General features: G+C 33.0%; 1 protein-coding gene across 1 annotated transcript in view; it reads right to left on the minus strand.

The window, feature by feature from the left end:
- LOC118190155 (WD repeat-containing protein 18) overlaps window positions 1–25,446 on the minus strand; it is a 79,534-nt gene that overhangs the window by 49,977 nt on the left and 4,111 nt on the right. The window contains exons 2-4 of the mRNA XM_035360837.2: window positions 13,423–13,614; window positions 11,077–11,190; window positions 5,846–5,979 (exon numbers count right to left, since the gene is read on the minus strand). Coding sequence (XP_035216728.1) covers window positions 5,846–5,979; window positions 11,077–11,190; window positions 13,423–13,614 — 440 coding nt within the window. The remainder of the gene's footprint in view (window positions 1–5,845; window positions 5,980–11,076; window positions 11,191–13,422; window positions 13,615–25,446) is intronic.

Consider the following 25,446-nt stretch of genomic DNA (forward strand, 5'->3'; position numbering starts at 1 on the left):
AATAAAAAATAACTAAAATAACTCCATTTGGACTTTTTGAATTTAATGTAATGACTTTTGGCTTAAGAAATGCTCCCTCCATTTTTCAAAGATTCATTAATGAAGTTTTCATGGGACTAGATTTTATTTTTTCATAATTAGACGACATTCTTATAGCGTCGGAAACTGAGGAACAACATAAGAAACATATTATGGAAGTATTTAATAGAATTCAATAGTATGGCCAATGCATCAATCTATCGAAATCAGTGATAGGAGTGAACAAATTATAATTTTTGGGATATTTGATAACACTAAATGGCACACAACCTTTTCCAGAAGAAGTACAAGCCATAATGAGTTATAAACTTCCTGAAACTATTCATGAACTAAATTTTTTAGGAATAATTAACTTTTATAGAAGGTACTTAAAAGATGCAGCTAATACCCAAGCTCCTCTAAATGTATACTTGAAAGATTCAACAAAAAAAAGATCGAAGGAAAATACCACGGACAGAAAAAGCAAAGAAGTCTTTAGAAAAATGCAAAGAAGATTTAGCCAATGCTGCTTCCCTAATCCAAACCTACCATTAGCTTTATGTACAGACACCTCTAATTTTTCAATTGGATCTGTTCTACAGCAACATGAAAATGTAGATCGGAGACCACTAACATTTTACTCCAAAAAATTAAATGACACCCAGAAAGCTTATAGCACATATCACCAGGAACTTTTAAGTACAGTCAAAAGTCGTTAATTCGGATACCCATAATCCGGAATGATCTATAATTCGGACCTCAAAGCTAAAAACTTTCTGCGCATGCGCCGCGTTGGCACATGCGCACAGGCGTTTTACGCGTGCGCGTAAGACCTTGACTACTGCGCAAGTGCAGAATACATTTTCGCCTGCGCGTTTAATGTATAACGGACGGTGTAAGCTAAAATTATCTAATTATCTATTTCAGTTAATGTTAATGATTGCGTTGTTCCTTAATCTTCGAATTGGATCCCGCTTATTTATTTTTGTAGACTGTAAGAGCAATTTTATAAAAGTAAACTTGAACTTTCGATTATGTCAAATAGAATTTCCGATGCTGGAATTTCCAAAGGATCTACAAAACGAAAGTATGTTTCGATGTCCAACAAACAAAAAGTGGAATTGCTGAAAAAAATGGATAAAGACACGAAGAATGTGACAGAGAGGTTAGTGAAAATGAAAAAATTTCGATTGACAAGTTAGTCGGTATTCTCGGCACAGCAATTAACGGAACTTGAACAGCGGGACTATGTAAGTGAACAAGAAATTATGTCTGTTTATAGAATTAAAGAGAAAGTATTATCACATAAAATGAAGCAATTTAAACAACTTACATTAAAAGAAATGTTTAATAAAGTAAACAAATAAATATTAAGCTTTTTTTTTTTTTTTTTTTTTTTTTTTTTGTAAATTTTGATACCCTTTAGATCATAATTGTTCTTTATTTCATAAATTACGGTTTCATATTTTTAATTTTAGAATTTCTGCATGCCATCTTACGAGATTTAAACTGATGATCTATAATCCGGAAAAATCGATAATCTGGAATCGAAGTCCCGACGAGTCCGGATTAACGACTTTTGACTGTATCTATCTTTCCATCAAACAATCTAACCATATGCTAGAAGGACGTGAGTTTACGATTTTCACAGATCTCAAGCCAATTATATTCGCATTTAAACAAAAGAATGATAAAGTATCACCTAGACAATTAAGACATCTCCAGCATATTTCCCAATTTTTGACAAATATAAAATACATAACTGGGAACGATAATGTTGTTATAGACTCTATGTCTAGAACTGAATCAGTTTTGGACATTAATTATGACAAAATTGCAGATGAACAAATCAACAATGAACTAAAAGAATTACTAAATAGTAGCAAAAATTTAAATTTTGAACAATATCCACTACCCTCGGGAAACATAATCTGGTTCAATATTTCAACTTTGACTATTCGACCATTCATACCACAACCATTTCGAACAAATGTTTTCCACAAAATACACGACTTGAACTATCCTGGCATTAAATCATCAGTGAAAGATGTAGCATCAAGATTCATTTGGAAGAATATTAAAAACGATGTTAGAGAATAGGCTAAAACTTGTCTTAATTGCCAGAAAAGTAAAATTATTTTCACCACACATTTTCCAAATTCAACTCATTTGAAGAACTTGAAGAAAGATTTAGCATAATTCATATCGATATAATTGAACCATACCCACCATCATATGGAAATAACTATTGCTTAATATGCATCAATCGTTTTACTTGCTGAATGAAAGTTACACCCATAGAAAATATTACAGCAGAAACAATCACAAAAGCATTTTATGCAAATTGTATTTGTCATTTTGGTGTTCCTTTCAATGTGATCAGAGATAGAGGAAATTAGTTCAGATCAGAACTTTTCAGAAATTTAGGTATGATCTGTGGAATTAAAATGCAAACAACAACTTCACACCACTCACACAGTAACGGAAAAATTGTAAGACTTAACAGAACATTAAACGCTGCCATTAGAGGTCACAATTCAGTCAAATGGAGTGAAAATTTGTCAACTACACGCCTTGATATACGTACATCTCTACATAATGATACCAACTGCTCCATCGCAGAAATGGTCTATGTAAATCACTGAAGCTACCAGAATTCTTTCAAGAACCAAAAACCAAATTAGAACCAGATTATTTTTATTAGCAAACTCCAAAAACGAATGAAACAATTAAAACCAGTTAAAAGCCATTGCCAGAAATGACAAATATTATACAGTGAGAATTAAAGGAAAAGACATCAATGTTTCTGCCGATCAATTAAAACAAGCTTATTTGTTAGTCTAAGGTGAGGATGATTCTCCAAATCTAACAACTAAAGAACAGCCAAGTATTACATTAAACAGAGATGAAAATAGAAAGATGGATGATTTAAATCCAGCATATTATCAAGATTACATGAATATTTAATGTTGTACACTAATTTTTCATATAATGTTTTTAATATTTTGTAAATAGCACTTATGTAGATTATTGTAATGTAAATATTTATGCGAGAACAATAACTTTTTTCCTTGCATCGCAACTACATTGCTTGAAAGGGGAGAAGTGTAAACTTTACAAATCATATATAATCATTTCTTTTGTATAACTTTATGCAGACTGTGAGTGGCAACAGTAGAAACGAAAATAGTCATAGAATGATGTTGTTTAGAAAAGAAAGTCTTTAAAAAGTGAAAAAAGAAAATTTTTTTCTTTTAAATTTAGTAATGTAACGTTATTCTTAAACCAGAAAAATAATGTGGTACTTTTCCGTTTCGCCGGCGCATATCTCGCCAAGCAGACTTTATTGGTGACAACACACAGTATACACATAAAAAAATGCTAGCAAATGTTAGTTCTAAGAATTTTTTATTTTGAAGGCATAAAGATTTTAATATCGTTGTAAATTTTGTAAAAAAGACAATAAATTTGTAAAAAGACATTAATTTAAGAATTTACTATGCTTTCATGGTACAACATACTGATTCGCCATTACAAATCACGTGACCCCAAGTGATCTCATCTCACGTAAACTACGCTACAAAAAATCTAATTGCCTCAGTAATTATCTACAATAATTTGAAGTTAAATCTTAATTAGGAACACAATTTAAAATGCAAGAATTATTTCAATTCGTACCAATAGCTTACTCAGAAATTATGTAAAACCGCAGTGCTTTACTTCGCTAGTGCATTCTCATTATATTTGATGAATTTAACCTTTGACTTTGCCTTTCCTATATTTTAGCCTTCGAATGAGCGGTGTGATTGCATCCTAATTGACTTAATTACCGCGAATGGATTTAGGGCATAAAATTTAACTATCTGATAAAAATTCTATATAATTGTATGCCAGTATTGAGAGAAATAATCAATCTGATAAGAAATGGCTGCGACTTGTTTTGAAAATGAGGCGTAGAATGTTACCAGAGAGGATATTCCGTTTGGCATCGGTTGTACCATTTCTGACGACTTTATGGCTTGCGCCGGCAAAATGGAAAAGTACCAATAATGTTTATGATGTAGCAACTGCTATAGGGGAACGGTCAAAATGGATAGTTCTGTTGAAATGTGATACACAAAATTTTTTGTGATTACAAGACTTCCTGTACTTTGTACAAGGAAGTAAAAAATTATTTTTGATGGCACGTATATAATTTTGATTCTGATTTGATCTGACATGATGTTGGATATAATGACAACTATGAATCTGCAACATTTTTCATCAACAGCAAATAATTAGCCTAAGAAAACAAAAATTTATAAAACATGAAATTTAGCATTTCAATTATAATAGCTTAAATATCTAGTTTAATGGTTTTTCTGTTTATAATTTTTAGTGCCTACAGTTAACTGTTAATTTAATTCTATTTTTATGGTACTTAAACCTAAAAAATATTGACTAATTACATATCATTTGGAAAACATTTTAAATTATTAAACATGCACATTAAATTTTAAAATATTAAATCTGCCTTACAAAACTATGAATTCTTCTGTTAATCAAGGTACCCAGTAAGAATAATACCAGTATAGTCTTAAATTTGAGAATATTTGCATGTGTTTCAAAACCTGATTTTCAGTTTGTAAAAGAAAAAAAAATGGAGAAAACACTACAAAAATACAGCAGTGGTTGGTGATTTACTGCATGTAGTTCCTCAGTGCTTTGGTGTTTTAGCAGAGGCTTTTGCTTATGGCGACATTTATAAGTCAAATCAGAAACACAATGCACGAAATCGCATTTCTGATTCTCCCCATGGGAGTGAAATATTCTACCTTATCACACAAGAGCTTTTAAGTGATGAATTCAAACAATTCAACTCTTTCGAATTTACGAATACTGCTGACTCAGTGGGCCAGCTTACATCCTTCCCCAGCATATGTATGTTAATGAGGAGGTATAACTTGTTGCTGAGTTTTGAGCCCAATTCACTGATGTGCTTGATCATTGCGCTGATGGGCTGTGTTCAGCTCTGTTCAGTGGGCATGGCTAGCTGGGCCTAGTGAAGACTTGCGGAGCTAGGCGATGTGGGTGGTATGAGTTAAAGAAAGAGTTCATCGGTTTTTCCCCAGTTTTGCAGGTGGAGGAAGTGTGTGTTCTTGTCACATCCAAAAGGGCACCACTGTGACAACTGCAGGAATTTATTCTCGTAGCTGTTTAGTGCTTCCGTTGTTAAGTGGAGGGATTTGTTCGTGGCAACATTTATGGGTTAAATCAGAAGTACAATGAGAAAGGTCGCTTGGCCTTGGAACAGAAATTGAATCCTTTTCATGAGAATGAAATACTCTGCATCATCATAACAGAGCTCTTTGATGACAAATTCAAGTAATTCAATTCTTTTAAATTTATGAGCACTGGTTGGCTTAGCAGGCTACTATACAGTATCCATCTCCCCCAATTCAGTATTCAATAGCTATTTACATACATAATATGCTTTATCTAATTATTTTAGCAAATATGCATGACTTTGACACTTGAAAATGAATATATAACTTTGGGCCATGGAAAGTGAATGTTAACACTCGCATAGCTTGTTATCTTTTATAAATAAATGTATAAAGAAATTATAGGTAAGAAAAAATTTGAGACATGTAAGCATAATAAAAACAGGTAACCAAACAAGCTGTCAGTAATGCAATATAAACAAAAAAACCGACTGGATTCAAACCGATTTATTTAACAGAAAAAAACTAATTTATTCTTAAAACAGGTAGTGAAAAATAAACATATTTTAAGCATAAATTCAACCATAAAAAAAAATAAATTAGTCCATCTAATTGCTACTTACTCAGATAAATACCACACCAACACCATTCCATCTTCTCCACCAGAAAGAAAAAAAGCTTCATCAGTAGTAAATCCAAAACAAGTAATGTTTTGATAATGACGAGAAAGTATGGCCAAAAGATCACCTGTCTCAACCTATATGATATAAAAAGTAAATGAAGTAAAGTAGATGAATAGCATTAAAATTTAAGAAAAGTCAAAAATGTTATCAAATGTAAAACACACACAAGCCACACCATATACAGGTGGTTATCAAAACAATGGAAACACCTATGAATAAAAGTGACATTTAAGAATGTGTTTCATAAGCAATAAAATATCCTACCTACTTTTTTTTTTAATATAAGAAGTATATATCATAGTAGTATGATGCAAGTTTAGTGAAGTTGTATATGCCTTAGATTTTTGTCAGAAGCATAAACTGTCAGACCTCACAGAGTTTTAAAGACACCAAATTGTAGGAGCCCGACTAGCTGGAGCAACTGTGACTGAGCTATGTTAGGCACTTCCAGAAATAGAGTCTAAAGTCGTGACAGTGTACACACAGCAAGGCAAAACAAGCTCGACAAAACAAAATAAGGAGACGCTGAGTGAAAGTGACTGACCAGTATTGAAGCGGATTCTAATGTCTAAAAAGAAAACTGCAGCCAAAATGACTGCAGAGCTGAATCAGCATCTGAATTCTCTAGTGTCAATAATTACAGTTAGGAGGCACTTTCATAAACAGAATATTTACAGCAGCAATTCCCAAGCCACTTGTCACATTAATGTCAAACGTAGTCTACAGTGGTGACACAACCACGAAACCTGGTTGACTGATAAGTGGAAGACAGTTATATGGTCAGATGAATCATCTCTTTTCACACTTTTTTCCCCTACAACAGGACAACACCTTCACAAGCGTATGATCGTAATTGTCTGCTTCCAGCTGTGAAACATGGAGGTGGATCTGTAATGGTATGGACAACCGTTTCGTGTTTTTCTGCTTTCTTTTAACCCTGCAAGGAAGGATCACTAAGGTGAAGTATAGAGAAGTTTTAGCTGACCAGGTTCATCCGATGACACAAATTTTGTTTCCTGCAAGAGATGGAATCTCCCAGGATGATAATGTATATATTCATGCACCGAGACTTGTCCATTCATAGTTTGATGAACATGAGGATGAAGTGAAACATCTACATTGGCCCACGCAGTCTCCCGATATCAATATAATTGAACTATTATGGTCTGTTTTAGAGCAATCAATCCAGAATCGATATCTTCCACCAGCATCTCTCCCAGAACTTTCACAATATCTCCATGAAGAATAATACAATATTCCTCCACATACTCTTCAGCACTTGTATGATTTGATTCCCAGGTGAATCCAAGCTGTATTTACATGCCAAAGGCAGTCCTATGCCATATTAACAAAGGATTCCTTATAAATATAGAGTGTTTCCATTATTTTGATAACCACCTGTACATGTATACACAAGCTGATTCTAAAATATATGGCAAAAATGAACAAAGGTGAAGGGAATTGAAATGCACAGATTTTGTAATAAAATGTATGCGTGGAAATGGCATATTGAGATGGAAGAAAGCACTGCTGACATCAGTATGTGAAAGTAGTTTACTGGCTTAAATCGTCATTCTCTAATGAAGACTAGGTGGGATGTACTGCTACATGAACTGATCTTGGCAGTATGTTTGCAGACAAAAATAGAGTAGCTGCTTAAAGGATGTACAAAATATGATTCCCAAGTTAGACAGCAACCAAAATGCCAAACATTTTGAGCATAACTTTTTTTTTTTTCCTTTACCTATCACATTTATCTGTTATTTTTACCTTCCCAACACAACAGCACTGGCATGTGCCATTCACACACACATATTCTCTTACAAAATCTGTTTATTTCTGTTTTCTCTAGCTGCATTTACATTTTTGCCAAATATTTTAAAATCACAATGTTTATATATGTGGGATGCCTCCCGTCCCCACCGAAGGATGGTGTTGTCATCACCTTCTTGCTGAAGCCACACCTATTGAGAGCACAGTTAGTCTCCATAGAAAGAGAGTGTCACAGCAAAGGAAGCTCAAGAATCAAGAAGGAACCGGACAGCAGGTTATGTGTGGGTAGATTCCAATAATTCAGCCTCGCTTACAATTCAATTAATCGGTGACAATATTTGTGCCATGAGAAGTGCTAGATTTACAACTTTTAAATGTGCATGCATATATCAGTTATGACTGCACTTACTTCTTCCATGTACTTAACAGTTTTCCAACCCATTGTACATTAGCATCAAGGCACCCAGATGATATAGTGGTTAGAGGAGCCGACTACAATATCGAAGGGCCCATGTTCTAATCATGGAGAAAGCATGGTTGTAATTGTCCATCCCTTCATAGGAGGTGCCCGACCAGTTGCGAAGTGGCTAGCGTGTTGCACAGTTGCACCACAGGTTCGGGGTTCGATCCCTGGGATGGGCAAGGTTGACTCAGCCTTTCATCCTTTTTCAGACTTCATCCCTTGATTAAGTCGATAAAATGAGTACCAAGTTCGCTTGGGGACTACACACCTGGGATCCTGCAACAAGCTGACCACTTGCCCAGGCATATGCTGATGCACTCCAGGCTGTGCCAATAGCTGTTGTTCCACTGAGTTTAGTTCATAGGAGGTAACGGTAGCTGCCTATTTGTTGCCCCCAAAATAAAATGGCCACCATATCCAGCCTTAGAGTGGCCTTAGTCGAAAAAAGACAAAATAGTGCCCGCCATTCGGGGAAAAAAAATAGTATCAATAAATGTTTGCCTAATAGCTAGAAATCTTCTTATGAATTTTAGAAGACACTAACAGAAAAAGGTGAATGCCCATCCTGGATTAGGGTGCCCAAAGACAAACAGGCACATAAGAAAATTTATTTTGTGATTAATAGTTTTGTTAAGATGTTTGCTCAAATGCAAAAAGGGGATTTATTAAAAGTGTGAGAGGAAAAAGATCTAGTGGCTACTAATCCAAAAGTAAAGAAGTGCGAAATCTAATTGAGACTTCTGATGTGTTTAAAAAAGGACAGTGACTTTATCATCAACTTAATTAATGTAACTGTAGAAAGATAGACTTGAAAAATCAAAACAGGCTCAATTATAAAAGGAACTTCAAATACAAATTGTGAAAGCACAATGCATAGAGTCAACTTCAAGAATGTCAGAAAATTATTACTCAGGGATTAATTTTGAAAAATTAATTAGAAGTGTTAAAACCTTAACTATACCCATTCCAGTGAAACCGGAAGTGTTTAAATGAGAGTGAGATAGCTTCAATTTCAGTACAATTTAATCAACTACATTGACGAGCCAAAACATTATGACCATCCCCACATTTTTCAATGAACTTATCTGGATGACATAGAGGACACATGAGTGAATGGGAATGGTACTTAACTGCTGCTGGAGAAGGTAAGGACTCATTCTCACACTTGCTTTCTGTTTCTCTTGCTAACTACACCTGCTGTATACTCTCTTCAAAAATATAAAAAGTTCTAGAATAAGCTCAACTTACTTCTTCCGATTTATTTTGTATTTGCTATAAAAATGTGTGTCAGTGAGAAATAAAGAGCAATATTAACTCCATATCTATAAGTTTCAGCATTTTATTATGCATCTACAAAGCATCTACTTGGTACGACTGTTTCTTCATCAATTATACCTCAGCATCTATCTTCAACAATTTAGAAATAATAATAAACTTAAAGCATCTAAAGTTAATATTAAATTGGAATCAAAGTAAGGCAATTCATCAACAATATTAATAATTGTAACCGTGTATAAGATATGTTTAACACAATATCTAAAATCAAAATTAAAATAAAAACTCATGGTAGAACAAATTCGAAAAATAAAAATGCGTAAGGGAAATACACAAAATTATAAAAATTAATCTGCCTTTACTAAATCTCCAATGCAGAATTCATCAGGGGAAAATGAATTAAAGCTTCAGAAAAGTCAATATGTTACGAAAACATATTTCGTTCTCCTGGTTGAGTTCAAAAACTGAAAAAAGATTCCATTAAGACATTAAAATTCATATCAAACAGTACAATCGAATCTCAAATATATCAGAAATTTCCCTACATGCTTTCGAAACACTTGGAAAAAAGAATAAAACATAGCATTGTGCCAAACTGCCTACTCAAAAAATAAATAAATAAATAAAAATAAATCTTAACTTTATGCAAATTGGTCATTAAAAAAAATGGTCTAAAACCATTATATGCAAAATTAAAATTCAAAAGCAATTATACATAAAGAGCAAAACATACACTGAACCAAACTGTCTTATAAACAACTTTAAAAACTGAGTGGTCTCCAATTATGCTAAACTAAACTTTTAATACTAAGAAAACGAAAAACTTTTTATAGATTTCTATAAATAATAAAATCTAATCTGAGCTTTAAACAGCAAACAACTGAAAACCTATTTGAAAAAAAAAAAAAAAAATGCAAACTTACTGAATTCTTAAGAGGACCTTCTAAATGTAAACTAACTGAATTCTTAAAACGACCAAACTGGGTTCCTTGCAAAAGAAAGTAGAATTCAAAGCTGCTCTGCAATAGCAAAAATTTGTAGTTCTGGGAAAAAGTATGCGATAAGATGTCCAATAGCAGAACTAAGTATTGTAATGTGTTAAACAATATCAGCAGAAATGCCAAACATTTAAGATTTTACAGAGGACAGCATCTTTTAGAAGTTTCTTAGCCGCCATTTTTGGGGTGATGATCAACCTCCTCATGGATAATGATTTTTACAGACTGCACCCAACGTAGATAGTACAAGATAAAGGTTTTTTTAAATTTTACATGAAAAGTTATACAATAAAATAGTAATGCCTAAATGAGACTACAGCTTCGTTTGAAAAATACCTGTTGAAAGAACCAAGGCATTCATAGTGACAGATCACAATACCTTATTAAATATCTTAAATCCTATTTATGTAATATTGAGCAAGTACCTATATGTGATAGCAATAGCATCAAAATGATCAATTTAATTACATTTTATACACAACTTTGTTAAATTATTGTGGTAAAATTCTTCTTGAAAGAAATACCTAAACAACAGATACAGAACAATTTTTACAGTTAAAAATGAAATGAGTATTTATTTGTAAAATGAAAAGGAAACAGGCCATACAGATTTTATTCATTATATCACTAAACATAGTTAAGCACAGTTTACAAAAGGTTACCTGCCACACATAAATCTTATTTTCAATGGCACCAATGCAATATCTTCCAGATCTGGAGACACTAAGTGCTGTAACAGATCCAGGACATATAAAATGAGCAGATGATTTGGGGATCTTTAAGAAATAATATAAAAAATTAGAACAAACAATGGATTAGAAAAACAATTTTCAAACATAAAGCATGAAAACAAAATTTGATATTTCCTTATTATTGTCCTCATGATTTAAATGGCACTAAGGTTATTGTCAAATTTTAGCTAAGAAAGTATTAAGAATAACTTTTTTACTTCTGGTTTCCCTACCCAACAGTTAATATATTATAACAGTGTTACAAGTGGAATTCTGGAACCACTGAACTAGCTGTCACAGCTTATAGAATTCTAGCAATAGATTTTCTTTTGCTTGATACTTTTTATATTGCACCTCGAAACAGCTTTCATTGCTATATAATTTCATTTTGTGGCCAAATTTGCATATTCGAATGCTAGATAAAGCACCTCTTTTATTTATTGGAAGAATAATATATTTACCTACCTCCTCAGTTCATCAAAAAAAAATTTTTTTTTATTTTTTTTAAGACAAAAACTACAGTGCATGCAAAGCTAAAACTTAAAGTAAACTGGAACTAAATAAAGAAAACAACTTTATTAGTCTTAATTACACGATAAACATTTTACAGACATCTTGTTCAAACAAATATAATGGCTAAATGAGTGATTTCTTTTCAATATTAAGTAGTGCTACATGTGATAATATTCTACCTTGATACGACACTACCCCTTGAAATTCTAAAATTTCATTTCATACATCTATATACATGCAATTCAATAATTTAAGAAATAGTTCTGCAGTTTAAACTTAAAAAGCTAATCGGCAAAGCATACTATCATATAAAATACAGTATACAATAACATAAAAGAGCTATAAACATTATAAGAGAATATACAGTCAAAAGTCTTTAATCCGGACTCGTCGGGACTTCGGCAATTCCGGATTATCGGTTTTTCCAGATTATAGATCATCAGTTTAAATCTGGTAAGATGACATGCAGAAATTATAAAATTAAAAATATGAAACCGTAATTTATGAAATAAAGAACAATTATGATCTAAAGGGTATCAAAATTAAAAAAAAAAAAAAAAAAAACCCTTAATATTTATTTGTTTACTTTATTAAACATTTCTTTCAATGTAAGCTGTTTAAGTTGCTTCGTTTTATGTGCTAATACTTTCTCTTTAATTCTATAAACAGACATAATTTCTTGTTTAGTTACAAAGTTCCGCTGTTCAAGTCCTATAATTGCTGTGTCGAGAATACCGACTAATTTGTCGATCGAAATTTTTTCGTTTTCAATAACCTCTCTGTCACTTTCTTCACTATCGGAAGTGGTAGATCGAAACATACTTTTGCTTTGTAGATGCTTTGGCAGCTCCAGAATCGGAAACTCTTTTTGACATAATCGAAAGTTTAAGCTTACTTTTTATAAAATTGCTCTAACAGTCTGCAAAAAATAATAAGCCGGATCCAATTAGAAGATTAAGGAAAAACACAATCTGCAACATTAATTGCAATAGATAATTAGATAATTCTAGCTTAGCTTATACCGTCCGTTATACATTAAACGTGCATGCGTAAATGCATATGCGCATGCATAAATGCATTAACGTTTACACATGCACAAATAGTTTGTAGCTTTAAGGATTATGGACGTCCGGATTAGGGACTTCTGACTGTATACCAATTTGCTAAATTTACAAGTTTCATTTCTAGAACAATCCATATCATATCACTTCCATAATGCTAATGACATAGCTAAATCAGAACTTAAATCAAAACTGCCTCTTATTATGCTGCCATATTGGATAAATGCATACTTTGCTTCTTACTCCTGTTCTGACCGAGATATTGCCTCGCTGCTTTCTTCCTATCGCAACAGGATAAAAAATGTAAATGTTCTTGAATGGGCATGATTAGAGTGTGGCTGCAAATGTCAAATGAAATAAAGATAGTGAATTGTGACCGGAAATGTCAATTGAAATAAAGGTGAATATTTAAACAGCCTTGGCTGCCCAATTTGCTGTTAATTATGGAACAACATCTATGCAATCAGCTTCCCAACATTCCTACATCGCCATTAATATTGCTAAGTTTGTTCCATTACATATACATAATAAACTGAATTTAACAAAAATTCTCTATTCATAAAAAGCAAATTTAAAGTTAATTAAATTACAAATAAATTATTAATTATTGCTGCAGCAATGGCACAAGAGAATTATTTAAGATGCTCTACTACAGCTTTACTACAATAATTTCAACTATAAAATAATAAAGAAATTTATTTACCTTTTTTGAAACGGTCCATACATTCAGTAAAGGCTTTTCAACTGAGGCACTTATCAAATAATGACTGGAAATGAGAGAAAGAGTTTTAGGAGCACTGTTATCCCCTTTATAAGTAGACATAAGTGTTCCAGTTTTTGCATCATAAATGCTACAATTAGTCAACTTATTTGTAGCATCGGATGTAAGAATAACCTAAGAGGCAAATAAAATCATTACAACATTTACATTTTATGATTAGGTATAAAAGACTAAACATTTAAACTTTATATCAAACCATAATACATAAGTTTGTAAAGCTTAACAGCAAAATTTAATAAAACACTAATATTCAATGGCAATACACAATTAATTACTAAAATGCAAAAATACTGTATGCTTCTAGACACCTTTTTAAGCATGGCAGAATCTTCAGACATTGTAAAAAACTTGTATAATAAACTTCAATGGCATCAAAAATTTGGCTTTTATTAATCTTAATGTACTTTATAGACACTTTATGTTACAGTTGGTAGGAAGTTAGCATACATTCATTGGAAACACACTGTTCAGTCTTACCTCCCTGATATATGAACTGCAAAATATAGAAAATGCTTCCAGAGGGCAGTGCTGTGCAAAAAGGGAAAAAACTGAGAGTGTGTTCTCACCTTCGTGGAGTGAGTGTTCTCGCCTTTTGTGGCGAAAGTGTTAAAGTAGTTACAGAGATGTGAAATAAAAGCTATCATCCTAACTTTATGAAGTGTTTTCAAGTTATCAGAGAGACGGTGACTTATAACATGAACTTTCATGGGCCGTCAAGCCCGAATTAGAAATGAATCAGCAACATAGTGAATTCGTGAAAAGAAAAGTGTGCTCTTCTTCCGAAGCGATTGTGTTGTGTAACCTGTGCTCATAATATGGAAGAAAAAAATTAATTTATTAAAGTGTGAAAAAGCTACCCTAAAGGGTAAAATCACCCATTTAGAAACGTTTGTAGAATCGGTGATTGAATCAATAAGTGAAGATATTATAACTGAATTAGAAGTAAAATTAGAAACTGTATGCACCGTGAAAGGATGTATAGCTGAATTAAAAGAGGATTACTTCAAATTGCATGTAAAAGTGGATATTACTGAAGCAGAATCGGATTTAGAAGAGATAGAGATATCTCTGGAAAAAATAAAGTAAGATTAAAAACATTCTTACATAAATTAAATGTTAAACTTTCTGTGAAAAGTACTGAGAATGAACAAGGTAAAATAAATGTTGATAATAGTTCTAAAAGAGCCCCAGATGTAAAGCTTCCAAAATTGAGTTTAACTACATTTACTGGTAATGTTTATGAATGGATAACTTTTAATGATTTATTTAAGGCTGCTGTGCATAACAGCGATAATTTGCCAAAAGGACAAAAGCTTCAATATTTATTATCAGCCCTTAAAGGTGATACACTCAGAGTCGCAAAGTCAATCCCAGTTTCGGATCAAAATTATGAAGTTGCTTGGTCACTGATAGAAGATTTTCAAATGATCGAGAAACGGTTTTTGCCCACGTTAAGCGATTTATGTCAATTCCATCTATTCACAGTGAATCTGCTAATGCTTTACTAAATTTAGTTGATATTACCTTTGAATGTACAAGAGAGTTAAAAATTTTAGAACACAAAATTGATGGGTTTGCTGACAATGTTTGCATATGTTTTGTTACAAAAATAGATGCTTCAATAAAACTATGGTTCGAACGCGAATTTGGTAAGAAAAATAGTGTTCCCAAATTGAATGACTTAATTTAGGTTCGAACGCGAATTTGGTAAGAAAAAAAATATTCCCAAATTGAATGAATTTAATTTCTAAAAAATCATGCAAGAACCTTAGAAGTATCTAGAGTTTCTAAGAACATGAACCAAAGGCATTGTTCTAAAGGTACTGTATTGTTGAGTAGTGTCAAGTCATCTAAGTGTACTTTCTGTTTGGATAATCATGTTACATAAACGTCCTAAATTTCAAGATATATCAGTGAATGATAGGGTTGAATTTCTAAAAAAGCAAAGATTGTGTTTTAACTGCTAAAACCACAGTGTAAAAAACAGTGGTCTTCAAAATTTTCATGCACTAAGTGCAGTAAAAAACATAACACCCTGATTCACTTTGAGAAAAGAAATACTAATTCATCCCATGGTGTACATTCTCAAAAAGCATCTTTCTCACCGAATAATGCTAGCGAAATAAACATTTCAAGCGAACTAAATCCAAACACAATCAGTTTCGAAACTAAAAATGTGACTCCTTCCATAAATCAGTCATTTGTCGGAACGAGTTATGAATGTGTATATAAATCTTTCTCGCCGCCAGAGCAAAGGTTTCTTTTCCAAGGTCCAAAAACTTACACATTTTTGCCTACTGCTGTGATAATGGAAATGAAGAAATAATAAACATTTTAGCAATTCTTGATGTAGGCAGTCAAGTCAGCCTAATTCGAAAGAAATCGCGGATGTGTTACAAATAAAAAAACCTGCAATAAATGCTCCTATATCTGGCCTGAATAATTCGATTCTAACTGTTAAAAGTAAGGTAGTAACATCAGTAGAAAATTTGAATGGAGACTTTAAAAGAAATGTTGAATTTTTAATTGTAGATAATATTACTGATCTTACTCTTTCGATTGGACGTTAAAAAAATTTGCTTTCTAACAAATATTTGTTATACTGACCCATATTTTTATAGACCAATGAAGATTGATGCTCTTCGGGGAGCTGATATATTTTACCTGCTAATCAAACCAAATCAAATAAAATTACAAGAGGAAGCTATCGTGTTGCAAGAGACAGTGTTTGGTTGGGTAGTAAGTGGGTCTATGAATTTAAGTAAACAAAAGAGTTATCATTGTGGATTAGTAAACAATTTTGAAGATTTAGGTATCAGTTAGCGAACTTCTGGGAGTTAGAATCCCTTGGTATTAAAGATATCAAATTGAGAAATGAGAAAGATAAGGCACTAGAGATGTTCATTGAAACAGTATGTTTTAAGGATGGACGATATGAGGTTGGGTTACCTTAGAAGAGAAATTGGGAGGAACTTAAAGTCAATTATGATGTTGCAAAAAATCGACTTGCAAACCTTGTTAAGAGAATGAAATGCAAGAATTCCCTGCATTTAGAGTACTGTATTATCTTGAATAATTATCTGAGCGAGGGAATTGTTGAGAAAGTGATGAGCCCAGTTAAGGAAGTGAATAAACTTCTGTATTACTTACCCCACCATGCAGTTGTAAGACAAGAGAGCTTAACTACTAAGGTAAGAATTGTTTTTTATGGAAGTTCGCATGAACCAGGACAATTATCTCTAAATGATTGTTTATATCAAGGAATTAATTTAAAGCCAAATATATTTCATTTATTGGCATTCTTTCGCTTGAACAAGATCACCTTCTTGGCAGATATAGAGAAGGCTTTCTCGCAAATTTCTTTATATGAAAGAGACAGAGACGCAGTGAGATTTCTTTTCATTGACAATATGAATAATGTATGTGTATATAAATTCAAAAGGATAGTTTTTGGAGTAAACGCAAGTCCCCTTTTATCGGCAGTAACTATTAAAAACCATATAGACAAGTACAGAAAGGACGTTCCTGCTACAGTACAAATTCTTGATACCTGTTTTTATGTATGAAATTTCTAAATGTGCCGAAAAAATAATGAGAGACGCTGAGATGTCCTTAAGGAAGTGCATTTCAAATTATGAGAGATTAATAAAGAAGTAGAAAACTGTGGGATTTAAGCAATTATGTCCAGAAAATTTAAAAGATAAATTAAACAGAGTTCTTGGTCTCTTATGGGATCCATGTAGTGATTACCTGTCCTTAGAAATTAATAGTTTGCTAGAATTTCTCCAACAGGAAAGGAACACCAAACGGTTTCTAATAATGGCTGCTGGAAGAATCTTCAACCCGCTGGGTCTGGTGACTCCTTTTACTATCCGTTTCAAGTGCCTGTTAAAGGAGATCTGGCAAAGAAAATTTTCTTGGGATGCAGTTTTACCTCCTGATATAATCGAGAAGTGGTGTAAAAAAGCTCCACAACTTAAAAATTTAAAGATTCCGAGATATATACTTGGTTCTTTTGAAATTCATACATTTTCAGATGCTAGTACTAAGGCTTATAGAGCAGTTGTTTACGTTAAGTTAAAGATTGAGAACAAAATCTTAATCAATCTTGTAGCTTCAAAATCCAGAGTGGCTCCGTTAAAAAAGCTATCATCGTCAAGACTTTAGTTTATGGATGCTTTTACTTGAGGCAAGATTAGCTAGTGAACTGAAAGCAATTATTGACAAAAAAACAAATATTGAAAAGTGTTTTTTTTTTTTTTTTTTTTTTTTTGAGTGATTCGAAAGTCACCTTATACTGGATTTAAAATCCAAGCAAAAAGTGGAAACAATTTGTATCAAACCGTGTGAAAGAGATACAAAGCTTGTCAATTGAGGCTATTTGGCATCATTGTCCAGGCAAGACTAATCCAGCTGATTTACTTAACCGTGATGCAAGTAAAGATTCTCTTCTAAATAATTCAACTTGGTGGACTGGACCTGCCTTCCTAAAGGAAATTATTCCTGAGCCTCCAGAACTTAGTATCACAGAGGATGAGTATTTTAATTTAGTGAAAAAAGACTGTAATAATATTGACGCTTTGAAACTTTTTAATATAACAAAGGACTTTTAGCTTTTTAAATCGTATTTATGACTGAAGTAATGATTTTATGCATATTTTACGTGTTTTAAGTTTTCTTTTCAAGTTCATCTATAATGCAAGAAACCCGAGTATCAAAAGGTCAGGATACGTAACCGCTGCTGAACTAGAGCAATCAAAGATTTTCTTAATCAGAGAAGTACAATCTCAAAAATTTTTTCGGCAGAGCTGAAATGTTTTTCTAAGTGTGAAACAGTAGCCCCCAATAGTAAGCTAAAAGGTTTAGCCCCTTTTATTGATCAAAATTCTATCATTAGAGTTAGTGTTCGCCTCCAAAATTCTAATCTTGAGTTTTATAAAAAAAATCCTGTGGTGCTTCCACCAAAAAACCATTTAACAGAATTAATTGTTATGTATTTTCACAAAAAATGCTTTCACGAGGGACCACAAAATTATACTATGTGAGAGAAAAATATTGGCCCATAAATAGATGAAATATTTGCAGAAAGACTTGCCATCAGTGCATTGTTTGCTTTAAAGCAAATCCTACTTCTTCTCAGTTAATGGGAAATCTGCCATCTGAGCATGTTAATGAAAATTTTTCATTTAATGATACAGGAATCGATTTTTGTGGACCCTTTCTTGTGAAATACAAAAAACAACGTACGAGTGCATTTAACCCTGCAATGGAGGGGCCAGCGTACAGAGTACGCCAATGCCAACTTTTGGGCTGTAATTTTTAGACAACCTCTTCCTGAGCTTCCTCCCTTCCTCTACCCTCCTAGAAACATTCCATGAGTGCAATGCACCTGGTATTTCCGGTCAGTCTGGTCAGCCTTCCTTCCAAAAGCAGTTATTTTGAACATGTCGCGTAGGCGAACGCAGTATGCCGCCCCTCCAAGTATGTACAGAAAGAATATTGTACCTCCTGAAGATTATTTGCGCGTTTTAGAAGAAGTCCTGGTTGATGAAGACTCCGACAATTTGGATAACGCATCTGATGCCGATGAATCGGAAGTCATCGAACATTCTGATCCTGAAAGTGACTCAGAAATTGAGGGAAATGTTTCTAAACATTCTCATTTTCCTTCCTCAAATGATGTTTCCTCAACAAATGACGATTTTAGTGATATTGAAAATGACATGAGTGATTTAAAATATGAGGACTTTTTTGTAAAAACAATTTATAAAAAGAAGAAAGTTGGGGGAAAGTTTCTGAAAGAAGAAAAGGAAACTTTTAAGTGGAATAAAGTTCTTCTCAAGAGCAAATTCGCCAGAACGCCTCGAAAACATATGATGAAAAAAATATGCCCAAGTGCCAAAACTTGTGACGATATAAATGATGAGCTTTATGCTTTCCAGAAAATCATAAATACAAATATGATTGATGCTACTGTACAATATACAAATATTTATCTCAAATGTAACAGGACTGCAGATGATCTCCAAAAGATCTCAAAGAGAAGCATGTATGATACTAATAGAGCAGAAATTTTGGCCTTTTTAGGAATTTTATTCTTATTAGGGTGCAAAAAAATGTCAAAATTCAATTTGGAGGAATCATGGGCAAAAGATGGTACTGGAATTGAAATTTTGCAAGGAGTCATGGGTCTCAAGCGATTTAGAAGCACGTGCGCTACTATTAGATTCGATGATAAAAGCACAAGGTATGTGCGAAGAAAACCTGATAAGGTTGCTGCACTAAGAGAATTTTTGAATTTTTCAATCAGAACTGTCAAAACTTTTATACACCAGGGTGACGAACTCACAATCGACAAGAAGTTGGAACCCCTCCGCGGGAGATGCTCTTTTATTCAATTCATCCCCAACAAGCCAGCAAAGTACGGTCTGAAAATTTTTGCAGTTGTTGACTCATGAACGTTTTATATATTGAAGCTTGAAATTTACTGTGGCAATCAACCCCTAGGACCTTACGAGGCTTCTTATTCAAGTATTGACATTGTCAAACGGCTAATTGGTGCCTACGAAGGTTCCAACTGTAACCTGACGACCGATAATTGGTACACAAGCTACCCTCTAGCTCAATATCTTCTTACCAAAGGTATAACACTTGTGGGCACGCTGAAAAAAAAATAAAAAGGAAATTCCAAATGAATTCCAGCCATCAAAAACGAGAGAAGTCGGCAATTCACTGTTTGGTTTTAAAAAGGATATGACAATTGTTTCATATGCAACGGAAAAAAGTGCATTCCACTTTTTGAATTAATTAAAAATTCGTAGTTTCCATCTTTACTGCTTTTTTTCTGTTATTCTTTTCCTTATATCATTTTTACTATGACGAATCGCCTTATTAATGACATGTATAAGATTAAATAGTTTCAAACACGATGCAGAGGCTCGAAAAATGACCTGGCGTACGTCATACGCCGCCCCTCTAAAATTGTACCATACGCCAGCCCCTCCAGCTGAGGGTTAACAAAGTTTATGTTGCCGTATTTGTTTGCCTCGCAACCCATGCAATTCATTTGGAAATCATAACAGATCTAACAACACAAACTTTTATTTCTTGTCTTAAAAGGTTCCCCTCCCCCGAAGAGGCAAATCTAGAAAACTTTTTATGGATAATGCACAAACATTTGTAGGTGCGGCAGCAGAGTTAAAGAGATTGTTTAATATGGTGAATTCTCCAGATGAACTTAGGATATTTACCTTCCGAAGGTGTTGAATGAATGTTCATCCCTCCCAAGGCTCCCAATTTTGACGGTTTTGGGGAGGCTGGAGTAAAGACATTCAAATACCATTTGAAACATATCGTGAGAAATACTAATTTAAGTATAGAGGAGTTTTTAACAATTGTAATACAAATCAAAGGGTTTTTAAATTCATGCCCTCTTTCTCCTATGTCTTCCGATCCTAATGATTTTAAGAGTTTTGTGCCCCGGACACTTTTTGATCGGCAGAGAAATCACCTCCATACCTGAGCCTAATTTAACAGATACCCCCGAAAACACTTTCCCAGTGGCAAAAAATAACTAATTATGTTAAAAAAATTTGGCAGTTGTGGAAACAAGATTATCTTAGCAATTTACATCAAAGATCAAAGTGGCAGTTTGATAAAAATAATGTTAAATGTTATACTTATAAAGGACGTTCTACCAACCAAATGGTCTTCCACCAATCAAATGGTTGGTTGCTAGAATTGGTGAGATATTTCCAGGCAAGGATGGAAAGGCAAGAGTTGTCAATTTACGGTTACCAAATGGAAAATTTCTTAAAAGGAGTAGTCGTCACATATGTATTTTGCCAAAACAATAGTTAGACTATATGGTGTATTATTGCAATTGTGTTATAATTATTATCATTTAAGTTGTTAAACAGTGTTATTGTAATATGTGTTTTATTATTATATATATTATTGTTATTCAACTTTTGCAAAATTTGTTGTGATATTCTCATATTGAAATTTGCAATTTCAATGGGCGGGAGGATGTTCAGTTTTACCTCCTTGATATATAAACTGCAAAATGCAGAAAATGCCTTCAGAAGGCAGTGCTGAGCAAAAAGTGAAAAAAACTGAGAGTTGTTCTTGCCTTGGTGAAGTGAGTGTTCTCGCCTTTTGTGGCGAAAGTGTTAAAGTAGTTACAGAGATGCGAAATAAAAGCTATAGTCCTAACTTTATGAAGTGTTTTCGAGTTATTGGAGACACAGTGATTTTGTAAAGATCTTAAGTTTTACTAACGTTTATTTTATGTTAAAACTGTACTATCACTTCTTATTTTCCATTTCCAGAATTAAATGTGTTAACTTGTTTATGCAAATTGTACTTGCTAACGCCCAAGTATTTAAGTTGTGGCTTTTTGGCTCTAGTAGTCCAGTAAAGATCTGATTGCAAATCTGGTTTCTAGTTTATCTTTTACGTGGGAAAGTTGCCATTTCGTTTTGACTCAATCTGCTTACTATACAGCTCGCTGCAAATTCTATTTCTTTTGAAGCTGAAAAGTAGAAGAATGAGTGATTTTGAACACCTCATAACAGATGATAACTCTTAAAGTGGATCAGACAGTGAATCTGAAATTTCTATAAATGATTCTGGAAGTAATGAAAGTTCGTTTTCGGACTTTTCTTGATATTTTCTTTGATGATAATCTTCTTGAAATTATAGTTTCTGAAACCAATAAATATGCAGATCGGACCATTCGGAGTAGTAATCTACGAAGGAAAAGCGGAGCGAAAAAAATGGGAACTAACAACATAGCGCGAAATTCAAGTGTTTCTTGCTTTGAATATTTTACAAGGAATTGTGAAAAAGCCTGAAGTTGAGCAATACTGGAGTAAGAGACATTCAACATCAACTCCATTTTTTTCCAAAATTATGTCTTACCGACGCTTTTATCTTATTCACCGGTATTTACATTTTTCTGATGATACCGAATTTGATGCTAAAACACATGAGTGTCCAAAACTGCAGAAACTGTGGCCAATCATCAAGCATTTGAATACTTGTTACCGAGAAACTATCACACCTGAAAGAGATGTTACAATCGATGAGAGTTTGATGCTGTACAAGGGAAGATTACACTGGAAACAGTATATACCTCTAAAGAGATCACAATTCGGCATAAAAAGTTTTATTTTATGTGAATCGAAGTCAGGTTATGTGTATCAACTTATTATATACACTGGGAAAGATACACTTTTTGATGATAATTACCAGCATTTGTGCAAGTCCTCTCAAGTAGTGATGACACTTATGCAGCCACTATTGAAAAAAGGATACTGCCTAACGACAGACAATCATTACATATCACCAGAACTTGCAGATATCCTTATCAATCATCAAACAGATATATATGGAACCCTCAAACTTACCAGAAAGGACGTTCCAAAGGAATTACAGAAGAAAAAATTAAAATTAGGAGAAATCTGTGCGTACCAAAGAGGGAAAGTCTGTCTAATGAAATGGATGGATAAGAAAGCTGTATCTCTATTATCCACAATACACAACCCTATAATGATTGAAGTTCCATCTTACAAGGATGAAGTCAGAAAGAAACCAAAGGTAGTGATGGAATATAATAATACCATGGGAGATGTTGATAGAATGGGTCAGCATCTCACCAATTATCCAGTCACAAAGAAGAAAGGAAAGAAATATTACAAAAAAATATTCTTCCACCTTTTAGATGTATCGCTGTGGAATGTATTCGTTTTATATCAGAAGCATAGAGGAAAATACTCGCATTTGAATTTCAGACTTGATATAATTGATCGCCTGATTGAAAGACACGGGACTGTAAATGAAAAAAAATGACAACCAGGAATTTTGCCCAATCCCTTACGATTGACTGAAAGGCACTTTTTAGAAGTGTTTGCTCCCAGCAACAAAAAACTGAGACCAATGAGGCAGTGCTTTGTGTGCTGCTCTAAAAGAAACGATTTCGGAAAAAGAGTGAGAAAAGAAACTAGATATTTTTGTCCCGACTGCAATGTTGAACTATGCTTGTCACCGTGTTTTAAAATTTTTCATACAAAAGCTGAATTTTGAAAGATATTAGATGTAAGCATAATAATAAATTCTCTTTCTAATATCCATTTCTGTAAAGTGTTTCCCAGATCGCTTATTTCACCGGAAAAAAAGCCAACTTTAAGTAAAAATGTAATTTTTCGTTGTAAATAAAAATTATCATAACTTCATAAATTCAACACTTATAATAGTTTTGACTCTTGATTTGAGTTTCTATAATCGATTTTAAAATAAAATTGTTTTTGAAAAATATGCTTATTTTTTGACACAATATGTCAGAAAAAAGAGACTGTTAAGTGGTTAATTTACTATCATTTTGAAGTCTGATTATTACATTTTTAATAATTATATTTGAATATAAATTTGATTATGAGGAGTTAAAAAAACTCCTTTTATGATATAGGGTGGGTAGCTGCTGAAGGGTAAAATTGTTGCACACTGGTCGTCTCGGAGTCAAGCCATGGCTAACAGACTTCCCTCTCCTTAAGCAAATAGCCCGGGAGAGCTTTTGATATTCTAAATAATTCTAATCGTATTTATACATGGCCATAATTAGAAAAAAGGCATTTGGTTAGATTAAACAAATGACTTCCATAAATTAAAAAAATATATATATTCATATTAGAAGTACAATTAATTTATTTAGAAATTAATTCCTGTTTGTTATGGCCAGCCTCCCATATATTTAAATACTAAGTAGATAATTAAAAAAAATTTCATTTTAATTAGAAATTATCTGGAAATATGAACAATAAGTTAGAAAAAGAGCATATTTTATTCTATAAAAATAAAATTATTTTATTTTGATTAGAAGTTTAATTTATTTAAGCCTATAATTAAACATTTTAAATATTTTTTAATTAATTTACCTAGAAATTAATTATATGTAAATACACATGCGATAACATGAGTCATATATATAAGTATGGAAAGAGAGCATATTTTGTAATTTTCTTGTATAAAAATAAAATTATCTTATTCTAATTACAAGTGTAATTAATTTATTTGAAAAATAATTAAACAGCGAATTAAAAATATCTACTTATAAAGTTATGTGATCATCAGCACAAAGATTTATCTGCTAAGTCACAACACCCAACGCAAAGTATCAACACCATATGGCTTCGTGAGCAGAGTTCATGTTTGTGGGCACCTGGGAAGACTCCCTATCCCAATATAATGAGAAGATAATTTTTCAAATATTGAGTAGCATACTGTAAGGTTTTAGGCAGTATTGTAACAGGAAGAATTTTTCTAGCAAATCTGTAGAAGTAAATGGCAATTTTGTTGAAAGTTCGTAAAATGCAATAAGGCGACATAAGAAGCACATAAATAATGTTGAAGCGAAATATCTTCTGTAGCTACTCTGTAATCCGATGTACAGGAATGATCGATGGACAACCATATAAAAAGAAAATATTCCTTTCCTTTTCCCTATCTTACTTAACATCTGGGCTGGCAACCTAAACACTCTTCCAAATGTTTGGCGCCTATCGCCCAACTCGATTTCCGGAACCTCGCAATTGCCGTTATCCGAATATCCTCAGAAACGCTCACCTGTTAGTTAAAAGTTTTACTAAAACTTACTAAAACCAGGGTTGCCACTTAAACAGGGAAATGAAATTCCCTGACTTTTCCAAGTTTGCCTGGTGTGTTTTAAGAAATTCCAGTCCATCAGTGTAATGCACGTTGGCTGTGCTAAGAGGTAAATTAATTATGGTATTACTTGAAAACACAAAAATTTGCCAATTACATTTGACTTACATCCCCAAACCATTAATTACTATTATAATAAGAGTTCTTTTCTCCACTGAAGATCTGTCCAATCTGGAATAAAAAAAAAAAGGCTTTTTTTTTTTTTTTTTTTTTTTTTTTTCCAGA

Source organism: Stegodyphus dumicola, chromosome 2, assembly GCF_044657685.1.
Source record: "Stegodyphus dumicola isolate Sdum_Otavi_A_Nest chromosome 2, ASM4465768v1".
Taxonomy (NCBI): domain Eukaryota; kingdom Metazoa; phylum Arthropoda; class Arachnida; order Araneae; family Eresidae; genus Stegodyphus; species Stegodyphus dumicola.